The sequence below is a fragment of the Scyliorhinus torazame genome, chromosome 1 (genome assembly GCF_047496885.1).
Source record: "Scyliorhinus torazame isolate Kashiwa2021f chromosome 1, sScyTor2.1, whole genome shotgun sequence".
NCBI lineage: Eukaryota > Metazoa > Chordata > Chondrichthyes > Carcharhiniformes > Scyliorhinidae > Scyliorhinus > Scyliorhinus torazame.
In genome coordinates this window covers 218680719-218701956 of record NC_092707.1, presented here as the reverse complement: position 1 = coordinate 218701956, position 21238 = coordinate 218680719, and the positions used below count along the sequence as shown (strand labels likewise).

Genomic DNA, 21238 nt, shown 5'->3' with positions numbered 1-21238 from the left:
CCCTTTTTACAAAGATATGTGCCTACGTGGTTATAAATATAATCGTGTCGTGAGTGCATCTAAGAGTGTGTGCGTGTGTTGTGTACAGCGTGTGTATATGACGTAACTATTTACATGGGGCGATGTCGGGTGCGGCACACTAACAAGGTTGTACCATAACAAAACATGGATGCGAGAGAAAAAAAAAAACTTGAACAGTGGTCCGGTCAGACGATATCTGGAACAATAAACAACAACAGGTTATAATACAGAAGTGTTTGACTTTTTGAACGTATGAACAGCGTTATAAGTCCAGTCTAATGGGTGACCGCCTCAAGAATGGGCTGGTTCCCAAGCCGGTTCAGCTGTGGAGATTTGGGGTCACACTGGTTCACCTTGGACTGTTGGAGGTGATGCTGTTGCCGAAGTCTCTACTTTACCATTTGTTGTACTTCGTGCAGTGCTTGGTTTTTCATTCGTGCAAATATAACATTCAACATCTTTGTTAGTGTTGCCTTGGCTGTGGTTTGGTTCTGGTGGCGATGGAAGGGGCATGATCCGTGGCATCTCCACAAAGTCATCCTTGGGAACCAGTGGAGGATCCGGCGTGTGCGTACGGTTCAGTTTCGAGCGTGGAAGGCGGCGCAAAGCTCGCTGATTGCGCCTACGCACCAATCCATCCGCCCTGCATGCCAGGAACAAGGTGGAGTCTTTTTTCTTTTGATGTTTGTGGTGGACGGCATCTTGTAGCCGATGGGTCGTTGCCATCGAAGTAGCACCATCACTAATATCATGCAAGGCGATGACTGTGCCAGATGTGGAAGTTGGCCGAGACCGTGCACGCTGGTTCCGGCCACCTGCTGTGCCGGAAGGGCGACTCCACAGAGAAACGTCGAAGCATGTCGCCTTGGAGAGAGAATTGTTGCTCGCATCAACGTCTGGCGATGGCGCGAATTGGTGTGTCCATCTTGGACCGCCGGTGCTGGTTGCCACTGCCGACCCAGTGGGACTGCCACGCGATCCATTCCCTGTCGCCGTGGCATCCGCCGTCACCCTGAGCGTGCCATCACCGAGGCCGCGACACCGCCCGTCCGGAGCAAGGTCTGGCGTGCGCGAATCAGAGTCGGCGCTTGGCTGCTCCCCATCTGGAGTCCGGTCTGCCTTCCGTCGATGCCCCCCGTCCGGAGTCCCAACAGGTTCACTGGAGGCAGCCGAGATTCCCTGAAGCTGCACTTCTGGAGTCGGAACATGCAGGAATGCACCAACCAGTGGACAGGCTCGAGCCATCGAGGGTGGAGGTGGTGCGCCGCCACCGCAGTCGTCAGTGGTCCCACCGTGATCGTCGAGTGCCTCGGTACGCACTAGGCGAGGTCTGTCACCTTGCACCTTTTGCATGGGAAGTGGGATGCTGTCGTCACTCGTCTCACATCCCGTGGATAGATCCTCATTAGCAGCTTGCTGTTCACTAGGGTTGGGTAAATTGTCAGAGTTTTCATCTGGTGGTGCACACCATGTCGGTGGACTGTCATTGTCTTGCCGTTGTCCTTCATTTGGGCTTTTCTTCTTTGGAATTTTAAATCTTCCCCCAGACATTGCAGAACCTTGTTTATTATCCCCAAATTCTCCCATATGTATGGTCTCGACTATAGGATCCAATGTTTCTATCGACATTGTACTATTTTCCAAAGAACATTCCGTTTCACTTTTCTTCTCAGGTACCTCATATGTATCTTTGTCTAATGTACATGCCTTCATGGTCTCTGGGTCTGATTTTGCTGGGACTGACATGGTCACAGTCTCTCTTTTACTGTTCTCAATTGCCCACATTATACTCCCCATACATAACTGCTTAATCACTGGGGTTAGTGTGGTACAATGGATAATCGGGTCGACCTTATCTGCATCTTCACCATTAGTGGAAAGCACACTTGGTTCACTTGAAACTGCTGTGGGTTTTAAATTCATTATCTGGCTACTCGATGTCGGTGTCCTCAGGATTCTTGCTCCAATGTTCTGCTCATTTATCAGTGGAGTGTGTATAGGTTCAATGCAATTAATGTTCCCCTCAAGGTTTGAAGAGTCATTACTGACTAACTGCTGGTCTCCGAAGTTGGGACTTTGCGGCGTTGTGTTGAAGGGAGACATTTGTCCCTGCTGTAGATATGATTCAGATTGTGTTATTTCCATTACCTGAGGATCAATGTCTTGTCCATTTTTTCGATCCGTACTAAAACACTGGCAATTCTCAGTCTGCTCCTTGCAAGTTAAACATTCAATTACTTTCTTTAGCAAATCCTCAGCATCCTTCTGTGGCCATGCAGCATTATTAATCTCTGTTCGGCTATAATGATCCTGAAGGTCAGCGCATAAACCTTTTTTCTTCGGGCTTGGACGAGGCGATTCCTTTGGCTTGTCTTCAGTTGGGCTTGAACAGTCTTCAGCGCTGTGCCCTTCATTGTAGCATGAGAGACCGTCATGGTCATGCTGCTGTGTAGTGGAGCATGGTAGGCTGTTATAGCCTTCTTGCTGTTCACGTGAGCATGGCAGACTTGCATCGTCTGCCGCTGGTTGGTCAGGAGAGGTTGCTAGACCCTCATGGTCTTGTTCCTGCAAGGACTGCACATTGGAGTCTTGCGTTGCTTCTATCGTGGAGGCTGTCCACGAGCTCTCTGTGGAGGCTTGTGACACTGGAGTCACTTCTTGTTCGTGCAAGGACTGCGCTCTGGAGTCTTGCGTTGCTTCTATCGTGGAGGCTGTCCACGGGCTCCCTGTGGAGGCTTGTGACTCTGGAGTCACTTCTTGTTCATGCAAGGACTGCGCTCTGGAGTCTTGCGTTGCTTCTATCGTGGAGGCTGTCCACGAGCTCTCTGTGGAGGCTTGTGACACTGGAGTCACTTCTTGTTCGTGCAAGGACTGCGCTCTGGAGTCTTGCGTTTCTGCAATTGTGGAGTCTGTCCACGAGCTTGCTGTGGAGGCTTGTGACACTGGAGTCACTTCTGGTTCATGCGAGGACTGCGCTCTGGAGTCTTGCATGTCTTCTTTCATAGAGTCGGGAACGTTAAGCGGGACGTGGACCACGCTCTGTGTGGCAGCAGGGCGCTCTCCGTGTGCTTGCAGCGCTCCCTGTCTGTTAATGTCAGGCTGCAGCATCATCCGGTACTGATAAGTTGGGACGTCATATTTGCTGGATTGAAGATCCTCAAATCCGAAAAATGAATCCGCATCTGCGTCGGATTCAATGTGGGGGCCGCCAATGTGCAACACGAAAGGTTCGTCCGAGTCATAGTCGTATAGGACCACGGAGCTATCATTGGGCTCGCGAGGTCCGGAAACACTGTAAAGATCGTCATCGAAGTATTCGAGGTCGGAATCATCGGCTTGTGCATAGGTAACTGCTTGTCGGAGGGTTCTTCGGAGGTCAAATTCATCTCCTGGGTCAATTTGCGGCAATGTGCTGTCATTCCAGGTGAGGGAAGGTTGTTTTACAGCTTTAACAGATTTTTGTTTTTTTGATTTGGGACGTTTCCCTTTTAAATTGGTGCAGTCTGGGGCCTCTGATATCCTGACGCTCGGTATGTAGCACGTAGGAAGCGACTGCGCATGCTCAGATCGCTGTTCCTTTACCGATGGCCGTTTTCTTGACTGCGCATACGCAGCATCTCGCGCATGCGCAAACAAAACTTCCAGTTCTGCGCACTGCTCGCGCAACTGTGCTAGCATGATACCTTTAGCAAGATGGCCGCCGACCTCGACCCAGCCCTCTCTCAGGCCCGGGATTTCGGCCTCTGGGAATTCGGGCTCCGGGATCCCAGCCACGAGGTGAGTACTGCCGCTTTTCTTACCTTTACTTGCCGATTGGATTGCGTTTTCTTCACAGTACTTGGAGAATTTGTCCAGGACTGCCTGGTAATCGTACCTTTGCTGCCTCCTGAAGAACCTGAACCTTGTGAATATTTCTCTTGCCCTTGCACCGGCGATGGTGAGGAGAAATTCAATTTTTTCGCTATCATCCAGGTCTTGGAGTTCAGCTGCCACCAGGAACAATTCGAACACTTGCCGGAATCATATTACATAGATTACATAGAACATACAGTGCAGAAGGAGGCCATTTGGCCCATCGAGTCTGCACCGACCCACATTAATCCCTCACTTCCACCTTATCCCCGCAACCCAATAACCCCTCCCAACCTTTATGGACACTACGGGTAATTTAGCATGGCCAATCCACCTAACCTGCACGTCTTTGGACTGTGGGAGGAAACCGGAGCACCCGGAGGAAACCCACGCGGACACGGGGAGAACGTGCAAACTCCGCACAGACAGTGACCCAGCGGGGAATCGAACCTGGGACCCTGGCGCTGTGAAGCCACAGTGCTAATCACTTGTGCTACCGTGCTGCCCTCAATCGCCGCCAGTTTTCGCGAAGATCGCCGTAGCACTGGAGCGGCTGCGGAACCGGGAGCTCTATCATTTTGCCTGGGCACTGCTGGTTGTCTGTGTACACTGAGGTATGCCGGCAGGTATCGATCCACTCCTGTACCATGTGGTGTTGGGTGCTCTGGTGCACAGATGAGCCAACACAGTTGTATGTGGTACAACTCTATTTTATTTTAACTCTTATAATACAGTTCGTTCTGGATACTCTGCACGTGCTGTCTCCCTGAGTGTGTCTGGTAGCAGGTCTGTCCTGGTCTTCCTCTCCAGCTAATACTGACCACCGGGGGTCGTGTCTGTGCTTTTATATCTTTCTGTCATTGGTTGTGGTGTTGTGTGTTCTGATTTGTCTGTTGGTGTGTCTATCATGATGTGTGTGTTGAATATCATGACACTGCCAATGGGAGTACCTGCCCATTATCCCTGGTCTCTGTCTCCTGTCACTCACTAATGACCCTATCACATCAATCATTTGCTTTCAATTCCATGGTTTTCAACTTTAGTTAACAGCATCTTATGAGGGACTTTATCAAATGCCTTTGGGATGTCCATATGAATAACAGCCATAGACATTCGCCAGGCCAATACTTCAGTCGCCTTAGAAAATATTAATCAGGATCATCGGGCACTGCTTTCCCTTTGTTAATTTTTGTAAATAGAGAAGAGGTGATAACAATTTTCCAATCTAAAGGAACAGTTCCCAAGTCAAGATAATTTTGGAAGATTAAGATTTAGTATTTGCAATATTCTCACCTACTTCCTTTAAAATCCTCGATTTGAAGCCATCTGGGCCTGGGGATTGGTTTAGTTGCTGCAATCTCGCTCTTTTATTCCCAATATAATGTAGATTTCAATATGTCTTTCAAGTCTCTTCATATTCTCTTTGTCCAACTCTTACCATCATTTTTGTCAGTCTTTATAACTCTCACATTTACCAGGATCGGTGCAAGTTTTTTGCCATTTTGCTTTTTTGCTTTTATTTTTATAGCCGGGGCAATTCTCCAGGGCTGTTAGCCCCAGCCGGATTCTCTGGGACAGTTAGCCACAGCCGGATTCTCCGGGACAGAAAGCCCCAGCCGGATTCTCCACGGCCGTTAGACCCAGCCGGATTCTCCGGGGCCGTTAAACCTAGCCAGAATTATCCAGAGCTGTCAGCCCCAGCCGGATTCTCCGGGACAGTTAGACCCAGCCGGATTCTCCGGGACAGAAAGCCCCAGCCGGATTCTCCGGGGCCGTTAGCCATAATCGGAATTCTTCCAGGCCATTAGTCCGAGTTGGATTCTCTGGGACAATTAGACCTAGCCGGAATTCTCAGGGGCCGTTAGCCCTAGCCGGGATTCTCCAGGACGGTTAGGCCTACTAGGATTCTCCAGAGGATTTAGCACGAGCCAGGATTCTCCGGGGCCGTTAGTACTAATCAGGATTCTCCAGGACGGTTAAGCATAGCCGGGATTCTCCGGGGCCATTAGCCCTGGTCGGGATTCCTGCTGGCAAGAACCAGGGGCGGGATTCTCCGCAATCGGCGCAATGTCCGCCGACCGGTGCCAAAAACGTCGCGAATCAGTCCGGCATCGCGCTGCACCAAAGGTGCGGAATTCTCCGCATCTTGAGCGGCCGAGCCCTCACCTTGAGGGGCTAGGCCCACGCCGGACTGATTTCCGCCCCGCCAGCTGGCGCGAAAGGCCTTTGGTGCCCCGCCAGCTGGCGCAGAAATGACTTTGCCGTGCAGCGCATGCGCGGGAGCGTCAGCGGCCGCTCACGGCATCCCCGCACATGCGCAGTGGAGGGGGTCTCTTCCGCCTCCGCCATAGTGGAGACCATGGCGAAGGCGGAAGGAAAAGAGTGCCCCCACGGCACAGGCCCGCCCGTGGATCGGTGGGCCCCGATCGCGGGTCAGGCCACCGTGGGAGTAACCCCCGGGGCCAGATCGCCCCCCGCCCCCCCAGGACCGTGGAGCCCGCCCCCGCCACCTTGTCCCGCCGGTAAGAGAGGTGGTTTAATTCTCGCCAGCGGGACAGGCATTCCAGCAGCGGGACTTCGGCCCATCGCAGGCCGGAGAATCGCCCGGGGGCCCGCCAACCGGCACGGCGCGATTCTCACCCCCGCCAAATATCCGGTGCCGGAGAATTAGACAACCGGTGGGGTGGGATTCACGCCAGCCCCCGGCGATTCTCCGACCTGGCGGGGGGTTGGAGAATCCCGCCCCTGATCAAAACTCATTAGCATCCACTTCAATCTCGTGCGCGAGATTGAAGTGGAATGCTGCGGCCTCCCAGGATGCTCCCACCTCCCCAGCTGGAAGTCCCGCTGGCACAAATCACTATGGTCCATTACCTTTTACAAGCCTCTTGATTGACAGGTCCAGGCTATTTCAAAGGATGGATTAGCTTCAAACAAAAACAGTAAATGCTGCAAAATGTCAGCAGATCTGGCAGCACCTGTGGAGAGTGAATGGAGCTCATGTTCTGAGTCTAGATGATTCTTCATCAGAGGAAACTCTACTCATCCAGAGTCAAAATGTTAGCTCTGTTCTCTCTCCACAGATGTTGTCAGACCTGCTGAGATTGTCCAGCATTTTCTGTTTTTGTTTTAGGTTCCAGAATCTGCAGTTATTTTCTTTTATCTGAGGGATTAGCTTTGTTTGTTTTTATAGCTCTCTACAGTTCATTACCTTTCACAAGCCTGTTGATTGACAGGTCCAGACTATTTCAATTGATGGATTAGTTTAGTTTGTTTTTATAGCTCTTCACAGTTCATTAACTCTGAAGTGCTTCCTCTTTTGAGCTAGTGTTTCTAACCATAGTTTTTAAAAAATGGCCTGTTTCTTTGTTCTGAAGTGATTCCTCGAATGACCAGGTGCTCTGGTTGAGTTCTGCCCCCGGCACCCTGGCAGTGCCAGGAGACATTGCCAGACCAGCACTAAAGGTTGTCACTGCCAAGGGGCGTGGCCTGAAGGGGCGTGCCCTGAAAGGGGAGGGGCCTTTGGCAAATCCATAGCAGTGTGTCACTCACTTGGTGGGGAGCTTGCCAGCACTTTGGGCGATGTAGTGTTATTCTAAGAGGATCCAGCCTTGCCCGCTTCTTCGGGTCACACGGCGTGATCTCCCCAGCTCCAAAATAACTTCTAGGTGTAGGTAGAATGTGGTCTTGATCGTGCCGATCCACCCAATGGGAATCGCATCTCGTTTCCTGCCAGACTTAGAAATATTTTGGGAGAATTGCACCCTTAGTCTCCACCTCTGGAGTTATCCATGACTGCCTCTTTTGACAAATAGAACTTATGCCCATTAGGGGTATAAACACATCCTATATCACGTTAAATTATTTTTAAACACCTCCCATTGATCTGTTGTTTTACCCATTACCAGGTTTGCCCAGTTTACTGTGAACAGGTTGTCTCATCCCATGGAAATCAACCTTACCTAAATCTGGAATCTTTGCAGTTGCTGGGTCAAAGTCCTGCAACTCCCTTCCTGACAGCACTGTGGGTGTACGCACACCACAGGGACTGCAGTGAGTCAAGAAGGTGGCTAACTGGGAATGGACAATAAATGCTGGCCTAGCCAGCAACACCCACATCCCGTAACTGAATTTTAAAAATGAGCAAAAAGCTATTTTGTGTATCTCACTTTTAAACATTTCTTTGAACTCAATCTCAATATCAGATAAATGTTCATGCAGCATTAGGCTGTTAAGTAAATCAGCCTGTTTGTTGATAAATCTGATATGGCCTTCCTCTTTGATGTTCTTGCCCATACTTTTGTGGAAAAACAATTTCAGGCACTCTCGAGAAATTAACTACCTTGCTGATATGTGATAGTCTGCGAGCCCAAATCAGTATGAAAGTGACATTTCCCCAATAAAACCCACTCTGCCTTTCCTTGTCTAATATTTGTGGCTTAGCTCACCTCCTCTTACAGAAAGCTGAAATTGGAGTGACTGACATTGCCAAAGAACAGGTGACAGTGGATAGAATATGGGTTTGCTTCACACTGTTGATAGCTGCGTGACGTGGCTGCCCAAATATATTCTCACTGGATCAAGCTGTCAATAAATGAAGCAAATTGTTCAACTTTGTACTGCTGACCTTTAATCATTCACTCGGTGATTTCATCTTAAGAATCAAAGAGCAGCAAATACCAAGGAGAAACATAGTTAGATGGTGGAGTTTAAACTTCTATTCCATTGATGTTGATCAGAAATGGACTGCACTCGGTGTCTGAATGTAATCAAACGCACGACATGTACACTGCCGACTGGAATTACAAGTGATGCCGTTACTCAGTCCTGCTCTCTGCTGAGCTTGTTGGTGACCATGAGAAAGAAAGAATGAAGGCCTGGCATTTCTACAACACCTTTCACAAGCTCAAGATGTCTCAAAGTGATTCACTTTTGAAGTGTGATCTGGAGTGTAGGAAGCTCTGAAATCAATTTACACATAGCAAACTCTCCCAACAGCCGATAATCTGATTTTGTGATGGTGATGATGATTGAGTGTTGAATATTAATGAAGAGTCCTAGTTCAGGATTCTCTTAAGGTTAACGTGCAGGTTCAGTTGGCGGTTAGAAAGGCAAATGCACTGTTAGCATTCATTTTGAGAGGGATAGAATACAAGAGAAGGGATGTACTGTATAAGGCTCTGGTCAGACCCCATTTGGAATATTGTGAGCAGTTTTGGGCCCCGTATCTAAGGAAGGCCTTGGAGGGGGTCCAGCGGAGGTTCACAAGCATGACTCTTGGAGGGAAGGGCTTGTCGTATGTGGAGCGCTTGAGGACTCTGGGTCTGTATCAATGGAGTTTAGAAGGATGAGGGGGGGGGGGATCCCATTGAAACTTACAGAATGCTGAGAGGCCTGGATAGAATGGATGTGGCGAAGATGTTCACTAGTAAGAGAGACTAGAACCCAAGGGCACAGCCTCAGACTGAAGAGACAATCCTTTAAAACAGAGATGAAAAGGAATTTCTTTAGCCAGAGGGCGGTGAATCTGTGGAACTCTTTGCCGCAGAAGACTGTGGAGACCAAATCACTGAGTGTCTTTAAGTCAGAGATAGATAGGTTCTTGATTAATAAGGGGATCAGGGGCTATGGAGAGAAGGCAGGTGAATAGGGATGAGAAACATATCAACCATGACCGAATGATGGAACAGACTTGATGGGCCGAATGGCCTAAGTCTGCTCCTGTATTTTATGGTCTATGTGTTTTGTTCTGTATTGTGGCTGTGGTACAGATGCACAAAGAACATTTAGTTCTTTGACTAGTAACATCAATTATTAATAAAATGAACAAGTGGAAAGATAACTAACAAACTATAATATAAACGGTAACGAATAATTGAATTCCCCTGGAACAACTTCTAATGCATCTGTCCTCCAGTACAACTTACTACCACCTGCCAGATCTCTGGAGTCACATGGTGGATCTCCTTCATCACCTGCTGGTTGGAGGTCGTATAGATAACTATATACATTAATAGATAACTATATACATTGCTATGCATATGCATATTACCACATTATGGATAGTAGGGATAATTCTTCTCTTTAAAGAGTACCATGGCATCTTTCATACCAGCCTGAAGTAGCAGACAGAACCTCAGTTCAACGTTTCATCTGAAAGGTGCCACCTCTGATAGTTCAGCAGTCGCTCAATACTGCACTGAAGATCATTCTGGATTATGGGGCGGGATTCTCTGACTCCCCGCTGGATCAGAGAATCGCAGTGGGGCTGCGTGAATCATGCCCCGCCGCTCCGACACTACCCGCAATATTCTCCGGCAGCCAAAAATTCTCGCTGACGGGAATCGTGCCGTGCGCCTCACAGAATAGCGAGGACCGGCGCAACGCTATGGGCCCCAGGGCTGCTCCAATTCTCTGGGCCGGATGGGCAAATCAAACAACCTTTATAATGGCGTCATCCAGTCATGGTGGCTGACGTCGGCCAGCGCAGAGATAGGGGTCGGCGCGGGGCGGCCGCCGGAGAAGTGACGGCACGGCCGTAGGTGGGGGAGGATCACGGGTGCCGGTGGAGGGTGCGTGCTGGTGATCTTGGTCAGTGCCGGGGGTGGGGGGTGAGTGCCGGGGAGGGGAGGGAGGGCGGGGAAGAGGGGTGCCGGGGGGTGGAGGGTGAGTGCGGGGGAGGGCGAGTGCTGGGGAGGGTGAGTGCCGGGGTGGAGGGGGTGGGGGGGGGGGGAAGTTGCTGTGATATGAAGAGTCTAAAGTTCTGCTCCTTTTTCACAAACACATTTATTTCATTCCAACAGCCTTTGCACAAAACTCTAACTATACATCACCTGACAGAGGCCACCTGAAGCCCCTTTACTTATCAGTGTCAATTAATGGATAGTTAACATAAATGAGACAACTAATTGCAATGTCTCTTAACCCATTACTTCACACGGGTGAGTGCCGGGGAGGGGGGCCTGGGGAGGGTGAGTGCTCGGGGAGGGAGCAGGCGGGGGGGGCGGGTAAGTGCGGGGAGTGTGAGTAATGGGGAGGTTGAGTGCTGGGGAGGGTGAGTGCCGGGGAGATTGAGTGCCGGGGAGATTGAGTGCCGGGGAGGGTGAGTGCCGGGGAGGGTGAGTGCCGGGGAGGGTGAGTGCCGGGGAGATTGAGTGCCGGGGAGGGTGAGTGCCGGGGAGGGTGAGTGCCGGGGAGATTGAGTGCCGGGGAGATTGAGTGCCGGGGAGGGTGAGTGCCGGGGAGGGTGAGTGCCGGGGAGGGTGAGTGCCGGGGAGGGTGAGTACCGGGGAGAGGGGGGGCTGGGGAGGGTGAGTGCCGGGGAGGGTGAGTGCCGGGGAGGGTGAGTGCCGGGGAGGGTGAGTGCCGGGGAGGGTGAGTGCCGGGGAGAGGGGGGGCTGGGGAGGGTGAGTGCCGGGGAGGGTGAGTGCCGGAGAGGGGGGCATTGCCTGGCCAGGTGATAGGTGGCAAGAGCCGCAACCATGCAGCCCATGGCACCTGGCTGCGGACGGGGGTATGTACAATGATGATATGTCGTCTATCCCCACCCCCTGCAGACCGTAATGTTTGGGCATCACCCGGCGGTGTTGGCTGCTGTGGCGGGAGCCGCCCTTCTACATGTTGCCCTGGGGGGGCTGGAGCAGGAGCGTGCCAGGGAGGCGGTGGAGGCTGCCGCAGAGGAGCGAGCCGCAGAGAGGCAGGTGGCAGCCGCCCAAGCTGGAGGACCGCCCGCACGACAGGACGAGGAGCTGGTGGTGCCACGGCGACGGAGATGCCGATGAGGCCCTGTGTGCACCGGCGCTGCACGTCGTTCCAGGACCTCATGGACCGGGCATGAAGGAGGCGACTCGGGATGAGCCGGGAAACCGTCGCCCATATCTGCCAACTGATGGTACACCTCGCACCGCGTGGCGCTGGGGAAGGACACCCTCTCCCAGTGGCTGTCAAGATTACGGTGGCCCGGAACTTCTGTGCCACGGGGTCGTTCCAGTCGCCCAGTGGGGACCTGTCCGGCATCTCGCAGGCATCGCTGCACCGGTGCATCCGTGCAGTGACGGACGCCCTGTACGCCATCGCAGACAGTTCCCACCACCAACCACCCTCACCCCACCCACCACCAACCACCCTCACCCCACCACCACCAAGCACCCTTACCTCACCCCACCCACTACCAACCACCCTCCCCTCACCAACCCACCACCAACCACCCTCATGTCACCCGCATGCATACCGCCCCTCCATTGCACATCCACCTGTGGCACGACGGGCAGGGCTCACACAGTCGCCAGTGGAAGCGGGTCCATTGCAGCCATGGAGCTCAGGGAATTGGCCACCCTGTCTGTATCTGGGCGACGCCGGCCAGCACCTGGGCAATGGCGCCGATGCCCTCAGCGATGGCCTGCTGAGACTGGGCCACTGCCTGCAGAGGCTGGGCCATGGCTGCTGAGACAGGGTCAAGGCGTTGAGCGCCTCTGGGATCTGCCGCTGGCTCTGGCTCATGGCTTCCTGTCAGAGGGCAGCCATGTCCTGGGCCACAGGCGCCGCCTGCACGGAAAGTCCCAGGTCTTGCATACTGCTCCCCATGTCTGACACCGTCGCACCCATTGCCTCCACTGCGGATGCCACCAGTGTGGTTTCGGCCTGGGTGGCACGCATGACCGGCATCACTCCCAGCTCCTGGATGCAGGTGGACTCCTCCACCTGCGTCTGCAGCCGCCGCAAGCCGCCCGTCACCCTCTTCCTTCATCCCTGGTCCGTGACTGCATCGGGTCTATGGGTGGGTGTGGTAACTCCAGGAACCCGTGACCCGTCTGGGCGACAGATGGTTTCCTGCGCGGGCTACCCTCCGACCGCCCGGCCCCTCTGCTGCTCCTACCTCCACTGCTGTACCGGGACTGATGAGTTGTGCGCACCAGTGAGTGTACCAGACGCCTCATCACTAAAGTGCCCAACCGAGGTGAGTGTCTCTGCGATGGTGGAGGGTGTAGGAGATAGCAGTGGCGTAATGTCTTGCTCCTCATCCAACCGGAAATCTGGGGTCCCGTGGAGTGGTGTTTCCTGTCCATCTGACCCCTGTGTGTGGGTGTCCTGGGGTATTGTGTCCTGTGTGTGGGTATTCTGTGTGTGAGTGTCCTGGGTGGGTTGTGTCCTGGGTGGGTTGTGTCCTGGGTGGGTTGTGTCCTGGGTGGGTTGTGCCCTGGGTGTGTTGTGCCCTGGGTGGGTTGTGTCCCGGGTGGGTGTGTCCTGGGTGTGTTGTGCCCTGGGTGGGTTGTGCCCTGGGTGGGTTGTGCCCTGGGTGGGTTGTGCCCTGGGTGGGTGTGCCCTGGGTGGGTGTGCCCTGGGTGTGTTGTGCCCTGGGTGGGTTGTGCCCTGGGTGGGTGTGCCCTGGGTGGGTGTGCCCTGGGTGTGTTGTGCCCTGGGTGTGTTGTGCCCTGGGTGGGTTGTGTCCCGGGTGGGTGTGTCCTGGGTGTGTTGTGCCCTGGGTGGGTTGTGCCCTGGGTGTGTTGTGCCCTGGGTGTGTTGTGCCCTGGGTGGGTTGTGTCCTGGGTGGGTTGTGTCCTGGGTGGGTGTGTCCTGGGTGTGTTGTGCCCTGGGTGTGTTGTGCCCTGGGTGGGTTGTGCCCTGGGTGGGTTGTGCCCTGGGTGGGTTGTGTCCCGGGTGGGTGTGCCCTGGGTGGGTGTGTCCTGGGTGTGTTGTGCCCTGGGTGGGTTGTGCCCTGGGTGGGTTGTGCCCTGGGTGGGTTGTGCCCTGGGTGGGTGTGCCCTGGGTGGGTGTGCCCTGGGTGGGTGTGCCCTGGGTGGGTGTGCTCTGGGTGTGTGTGCTCTGTATGTGGGTCTCCTGTGTGCTTGTGTCATGTGTGTCAGTGTCCCGAGTTGACTGGGACGGGGGCCTGTTGCTGTGGCTGACCTCCTCGTCGCTGGGTGTGGACCACCAGCGTTGCCGCACTGGCACGAGATGGGGGCGGTGTACGCCTGACGCTCCAGGTCTATCCCTGGCTCGTGGGTGTCCTGGCACTGGGTGGGGGCGGCGTCCACCTGACGGGCCGCGTCTATCCCTGTCTCATGGGCGTCCTGGCATGTCCTGGAGGCGGTCGCCATCTGCAGGGCCGGGTGAACGTTTGGTCCTGCAATAAACAATACAGCATGCATGGTTAGACATGCAGACAAGGATGGGGAATGGGGGAAGGGGGGAAGGGGAGGTGGGGGAAGGGGGCAGGGTGGGCAGGCAGTGGGGGGTCTCACTTGGTGGTGCGCCCCTGACCTCTACATCCGCAACCTCCCAGTCCTCGGGTCTGCCTGCAAGGTCCAGGGCCCTCTCTTCATGAATGGTGAGGGGGCGCAATTCAGGTGGACCCCCTCCGGTCCTCTCACGTTCCCGTTCCCGGTTGTTATGAGCGCGCTTCTCCTGCAGGGGTTTGGGGGGGGGGGGGGGGGGGTGGCAGGGATGAGAGTGGCAGGCAGGCATACACATGCAGACCAGCGGTTGTGTGTCTGTTGGAATAGGTTAACACCCCATCCTGCCAATGCAGCCTGCATGGGTGGGTGCAGCCCATTGTGGGGGGGGGAGGGGGGAATGTGGGGGGTCTCACCCTGGCTGCCCTGACTAGGTCATTGACCTTCTTGTGGCACTGGATGCCTGTCTTAGCTGTTACGGCCACGGCGCTGACGGCCTCTGCCACCTCCCTCCACTGGCGCCGGCTGAGTTGTGGTGCGACCCTGCGGCCGTGTCCGGGGTACAGGGCCTCCCTCCTCTGCTCCACTGTGTCCAGGAGCACCTCGATGTCCCACTCCTGGAACCTCAGCGCTGCACGGCGGGCGGCCATTTTGACGGGTCTCTGGCGGGGGCGTCTTTTGTGCTGTGACGCCGCGCAGCATCAATGACGGCGCGCACGTCAGTGACGGTGTCGCGATTGGCGTCACGCTGCTGCTAGCCCCTTCCAGGTCAGAGGTTTTCTGACATTCCAGTTGACCCGACGACAGACTGGTTCGCGCCGTTTTTGACGCCGGCGTTGGGCCATCCGTGGTCTTCAGTCTCTAGAGTCAGATCCCAGTGCTCTAACTCTGAGGCGTGTATTCCATTGACACTGCATTTGGTCTCAATGGCCTTAGAGCAGAGAGAAGGAAACTTAAACTGTTTCTGCTCTCCAGCCATATTGGAAACTGCAGATACCAGGAGGGCCAATCTGATTAGCTGTGCCAGAGGTCCTGTGGCAGATGTAAAAATAGGTCCTGTTTTCTGTTTAGAAGTTTGGGGACTTTGAAGATCCCGCGACTCGTGGCACTTGAAGCAGACATGCTTACGCCTATTTCCGTAGATTCTTTTTCCTTAACAGGTTGCTAGCCTGAAATCAGAGGATGCAGCTTGAGGGACAACACTCTGTATTGAGCATAGCTAACCGGGAACCTTTCCACTCTTACCGCCTACCATAGGTCTATTGGAAGGGTTTTCATGTTGATAAGCAATCTTTTTGGCCATGTTATGAACACACCTTCCTTGACCATCAGGGTCATCAGGGATCATCAGAGTGAGATTCGAATCTGAACCCTAAGGTTCTGGTTCAGAGGAAGGGAGGTTAACAATTGTGCAATGAACCCACCATTTCGAAGTTCAGTATATTTTGCAGAATAATTTGAGCCCAGCGAACACACTATAATGATTAATCTGAGGCCTGGGCCCTGAGGCTTAAACACACCACTGATTGTGGGTAACTGCAGGAACTGGGAGTGTGGCCCATTCGTCCGTCAGAGTGGGACTTTAACATAGGAATTACATTGGGATTTTTTGATGCTGGCTGCATGGAGGAGACACGGGTATTACCTACAATGTTTGTCCAATTTGGGAAGAATCTTGGAAGCAACATAGTTAATGGGGGGATATTCCAGCCATTTTCGTCAACGGAATCTTCCTGACCGGCCGACAGCTGATCCCCTGTCGCCGGTTTCCTGGGGGAGTGGGATGGATTCAATGGGGAATCCTATTGCCAGCATTGGGAGCAGAGGTTCCTGCTGCCGGCCATGTCTCACCCGGGTATGAAGGGCTTCATTTGGTAAATGGCCCATGTAACAGTTGACTCTGTTTAACACTCCTTTAGGATGACCCCCTGCTCTCCATCCAAAAATACTTCTCTAGCCCTCCCCATCAACACATTCCAACACTCTGCATCAATCCCTGGAGATGGGCGGCACGGTGGCACAGTGTTTAGCACTGTTGCCTCACAGCTCCAGAGTCCCGGGTTCAATTCCAGTCTCGGGTGACTGTGTGGAGTTTGCACTTTCTTCCGGTGTCTGTTTGGGTTTCCTCCAGGTGCTCCGGTTTCCTCCCACAGTCCAAATATGCACACGTTAGGTGGATTGGCGATGTTAAATTGCCCTTAGTGGCCAAAAGGTTAGGTGAGGCTATGGGGATGGGCTGGGAGCATGGGCTTCGGTAGGGTATTCTTTTGCAGGGTCAGTGCAGACTCAATGGGCTGAATGGCCTCCTTAGAATCATACAATCCCCTACAGTGCAAAGGGGATGTCACGCAGACACGGAGAGAACATGCAAACTCCACGCAGTCAGTCGTCCAAGGTCTGAATCGCACCCGGGTCCTGGCATTGTGATGCAGCAGTGTTAACCACCGAGCCACCGTGCTGTACTTCCGCAATGTAGGGATATCTATGAATGGGAAGGGTTTGACCCACTGGGACTCTGTACAATCGGAAAGGGGTGTGTTCCATGGAAGATTTCTTCCAAGATCTGAGTGGCATATAATCATTCTGAGCAAACACAGTATACTGGTGATTGACTGTAACATCGCTGCGGTTGTGAGCTTTAGGAAGAAGGATTTTGAGCTATGACTGTTGCTGCCTTAGCAATGGAGCTGCAGAGAGTCTGTCGGAATGCAATCTGTATGGTGTAGATGAGCTTCAGAGAAAGCAGATTCACCTCACTCAGTCAGGATCATTTACAAGTTCCAGAGAGTTTGGGATTCAGTCTTGGAATTTGCATAAAGGCCTCATTACTACATGGCCACATGTCACTTATTAGTCTTAATTATTGAAAAAAAGAGGGAGACAAAAAATAGGTAACTGTAGGCCAGTTAGCTTAACATCTGTCATCGAGAAAATGTTGGTCTCCATCAAAATTGAAAGTCGCCATAGTCCCCGAGGACCATAGGCTGATCTCCCCTTTTGAGAGAGAAATGACTGGTGGTGATTTAACCTGAAGGTCACAACACCTCAGGCAAGGGGCAAAGTTGAGAAGGTGGGGCCTTCATGGACGACCTCAGCGAGTAGGAGAGTCCATTATAAAGAATGTAACAGCAAATCATTTAGAAATACAGAATATAATGAAGCAGAGTCAGCATGGCTTCATGAAGTGGAAATCATGCCGGACAAATTTATTAAAATTCTTTGAGGTGGCTAAGAACAGGGTAGAAAAAGGGGAACCAGTAGATGTAATACACTTGGGCTTCCAAATAGTGTTCGATAAGGTACCGCATAAAAGGCTGCTTAATACAATAAGAGCACTTGGTGCTGGGGGTAGCATTGATAGAGGCTTGGCAGGCTCGAGGGGCCAAGACAGAGAGTTGGGATCAGAGGGGCATTTTCAGGATGGCGACCTGTAACTAGTGAAGTGCCAGAGGGATCAGCGCTGGGGCCACAATTATCGACAATATATATTAATGACTTGGATGAGGGAAGTGAATGTACAATTGCAAAGTTTGTAGATGACACCAGAATATGTTGGGAAGTCAAGTGGTGAGGATGACACGAAGAGTCTATAGAAGAATGGACACAGATTAGGCGAGTGGGCAAAACTTGGTAGATGTAATGTAGGAAAATGTGAAGATATACACATTTGTATGAAGAATAAAGGAGCTGAATATTACTTAAATGGAGAAAGGCTGCAGAAAGCTGCAGCTCAGAGGGATTTGGGGTTCCTCGGGCATAAATCACAAAGAGCTAGCACGTAAGTTCAGAAGGTAATTGGGAAGCAAATGGAATATTGACCTTTATTTCAAAGGGAATGGAGTATCAAAATAGGGAAGTCTTGCTATATGATACAAGGCACTAGTTAGACCACACCTGGAATACTGTGAACAGTTTTGTTCCCCTTATCTAAGGAAAGATATACTGCCATTGGAGGCAGTCCAAAGAAGGTTCACTAGGTCGACCCTGGGTTTGGAGGGATTTTCGTATGAGGAGAGGTTCAGAAGGTTGCACCTGTACTCATTGGAGTTTAGAAGAATGAGAAGCCACCTTATTCAGACAGAGAGGATTCTCAGGGGCTTGACAGGGTAGATACTGAGAGGATGTTTCCTCTTTTGGGAGAGTCTAGGACCAGAGGCCATAATCTCAGAGTAAGGGATCACCGATGTAATTCCTGGTGATTGAAGATTTTTGAAAGGTACTCTCCCATTCCACTGATTTTAAAGGCAATATTTCTGTTGAGCTTTCTGACCCTGTTTCGAGATGTATAATGTTCTTTTTAACTGTGTCTGTGATTTTTCAGCACTTGCCGCAACAGCCAATGGGATTGCGAGCAGCATGTGTGTCTTATCAATCAGGAAATGATCCAAAACATCAATCAAGGGAATTATGGGTAAGTGTCGTTCTTCAACAACAAAGATGTGGGTTTGACCTTGTAATTCACACACTTGTTATGAAACAATATCACGCGCATTCACCTATACGATAACAATATTACTTACACTTGTGTATGCTGTAACCATGTTATTCACATGTATGTGCTGTAACAGCTGGACTGACACACACATGTGCTGTGACACTGTTGATCATCTGTGCGTGCTGTGATAGTATCACTGTTGTGTATGTGCACTCATGCTTCTGTGTCTGGTTACTCAAACATTTTATGAAATATGTGAAGATGCAGTGCCTGTTTTTTTTAAACAGCACATAAGCTTCCAATGTAGCAGAAAGGTGTTCATTACAAGCCACCTGCCATATTGGTAAAGAGACAGGAGTACATGACCTATTAGGGCTCTGTATGCATTGCACTGCCCTGAACTTAACTGGAATCGGACTGGCTGCATTTAGGGAAACCAGTTTCCATGTGGTCTAAATTGTCGAGCTGGAGGCCTCCAGTAATAGGGTAATTGTTCCCCCAGCTCCATAGTTGATGACAACCAATTCCCCCACCTAAGTGCAGATTAGAAAATTATAATACAATCAGGAAGAGGCAGCGTGCTTTAGTGAAAGGGAAAAAGAGATTGACTAATTCTTTGTGAAATAAGAAGTAACATGGATAAAGGGGAATCTGTGGATGTGGTGTACTTGGATTTCTAAAACGGATTTGACAAGTGTCACATCAAAGGTTCCCACATAAAATAAGAGCTCATGGTGTAGGGGGTAATATATTAACATGGATGGAGGATTGGTTAGCTAACAGACGCGGAGAGTAGGGATTAATGGGTTGTTTCCGGGTTGATAAGTTATTACTGATGGAGTGCCACAGGGATCAGTGCCGGGGTCTCAACTATTCAAAATCTCTAACCCTGACTTGGATGAAGGGACTGAAAGTATGCCAGCTAAATTTGCTGATGACACAAAGACCGAGGGCAAGCTTTCAAGAGGACTTAATGAGTCTACAGGATTTAGATAGGTTAAGGGAATGAGCAAAAATTTGACAGATGGTGTTTAATGTGATAACATTAAACATAATATCAGAAATGGGGCAGCACGGTAGCATTGTGGATAGCACAATTGCTTCACAGCTCCAGGGTCCTAGGTTCGATTCCGGCTTGGGTCACTGTCTGTGCGAAGTCGGCACATCCTCCCCGTGTCTGCGTGGGTTTCCTCCGGGTGCTCCGGTTTCCTCCCACAGTCCAAAGATGTGCAGGTTAGGTGGATTGGCCATGATAAATTGCCCTTAGTGTCCAAAATTGCCCTTAGTGTTGGGTGGGGTTACTGGGTTATGGGGATAGGGTGGAGGTGTTGACCTTGGGTAGGGTGCTCTTTCCAAGAGCTGGTGCAGACTCGATGGGCCGAATGGCCTCCTTCTGCACTGTAAATTCTATGACTATGTGGAAAATTGGGAACTTGTGCACTTTGGCAGGAAGAATAGAAAAGCAGCAAATTATTTAAATAGAGTGAGATTGCAGAACTCTGCGGTACAGAGGGATCTGGGTGTCTTGGTAGATGAATTGCAAAATGTTAGTCTGCAGGTACAGCAGGTGATTAGAAGACAATGGAATATAAAAATAAGGACATTTTACTGCAGCTGTACAGGGAATAGGGTGTGACCACATCTGGAGTAATGTGTACAGTTTTGGTCTCCTTAGTTAAGAAAGGATATAATTGCATTATAAGTTGTTTCGAGAGGTTGATTGATTCCTGGAATGAAGGGTTTGTCTAATGAGGAATGGTTGAGTAGATTGGGCCTATACTCATTGGAGTTTAGAAGAATGACGGGTGATCAGACTGAAACTTTTAAGATCCTGAGGTAACTTGACAGGGTGGACGCTGAGAGGATGTTTCCTTTTGTGGGACACAGTTTAGAAATTAATCATCTCCAATTAAGGTTAAGCTAAGGAGGCGTTTTTTCTCTGGAGGGTCTTTAGTTTGTGGAATTCTCCTCCCAGACAGCAGTGGAGGCTGGTTTATTTAATATCTTCAAGGCTGAGTTAGACAGATTTTTAATCAACAAGGGGATCAAAGGTTCTGGGAGACAGGCAGGAATTTGGGTTGATCAGCCATGATCTTATTGAATGGCAGAGCAGGCGCGAGGGGCCAAATGGCCTACTCCTAATCCTTCTGCCTCTATTCTGTCTGGGGACAGCACGGTGGCACAGTGGTTAGCATGGTTGCCTCATAGCGCCAGAGACCCGGGTTCAATTCCAGCCTCAGGTGACCGTCTGTGTGGAGTTTGCGCTCTGTCACGGTTCACACCCCAGCCCTATCCTCACCGCCCCCCTCGACAATTCATCCCCACCTTCCCCCCCACCTTCTCTCCTTCTCTCTGTCCCCACCTTCGCCTGTCCCCACCATCCCCTCCCCAACATCTCTCTTTCCCCCATCTCTCCTTCCACTCCCTCCTCCTTCTCTCCTTCCCCTTGCCCCCACCTTCCCCTCCCTATGAGCCTATTGAATATCACCTGGGATGGGATCAGTAATAGACAGCTTATCTGATATTGCCAGTTTTAAATCTGAAAGTTACTTCTAATCATGGCCATTTCCTACTCTTATGGGGATGTCCAGCTATTCTGAGCTCCCAGGATACTAACAATAGTAAGGTGTCAGGGCAGAGAGTCAGTGCTGTACAGTAGGCATAGCTCCCACGCACGTTCCTCGCAATCACTGAGCATGTGGAATGGTCAGACCTGCTTATCTCAGTGAGGCTCATGCTCTAAGCCTCATCTCACCTT

General features: G+C 51.5%; 1 protein-coding gene across 1 annotated transcript in view; it reads left to right on the top strand.

The window, feature by feature from the left end:
• Positions 1–21238, top strand: part of tinagl1 (tubulointerstitial nephritis antigen-like 1) — a 281010-nt gene that overhangs the window by 95237 nt on the left and 164535 nt on the right. Inside the window, exon 3 of the mRNA XM_072503177.1 lies at positions 18367–18456. Within this exon, the coding sequence (XP_072359278.1) occupies positions 18367–18456 (90 nt within the window). The remainder of the gene's footprint in view (positions 1–18366; positions 18457–21238) is intronic.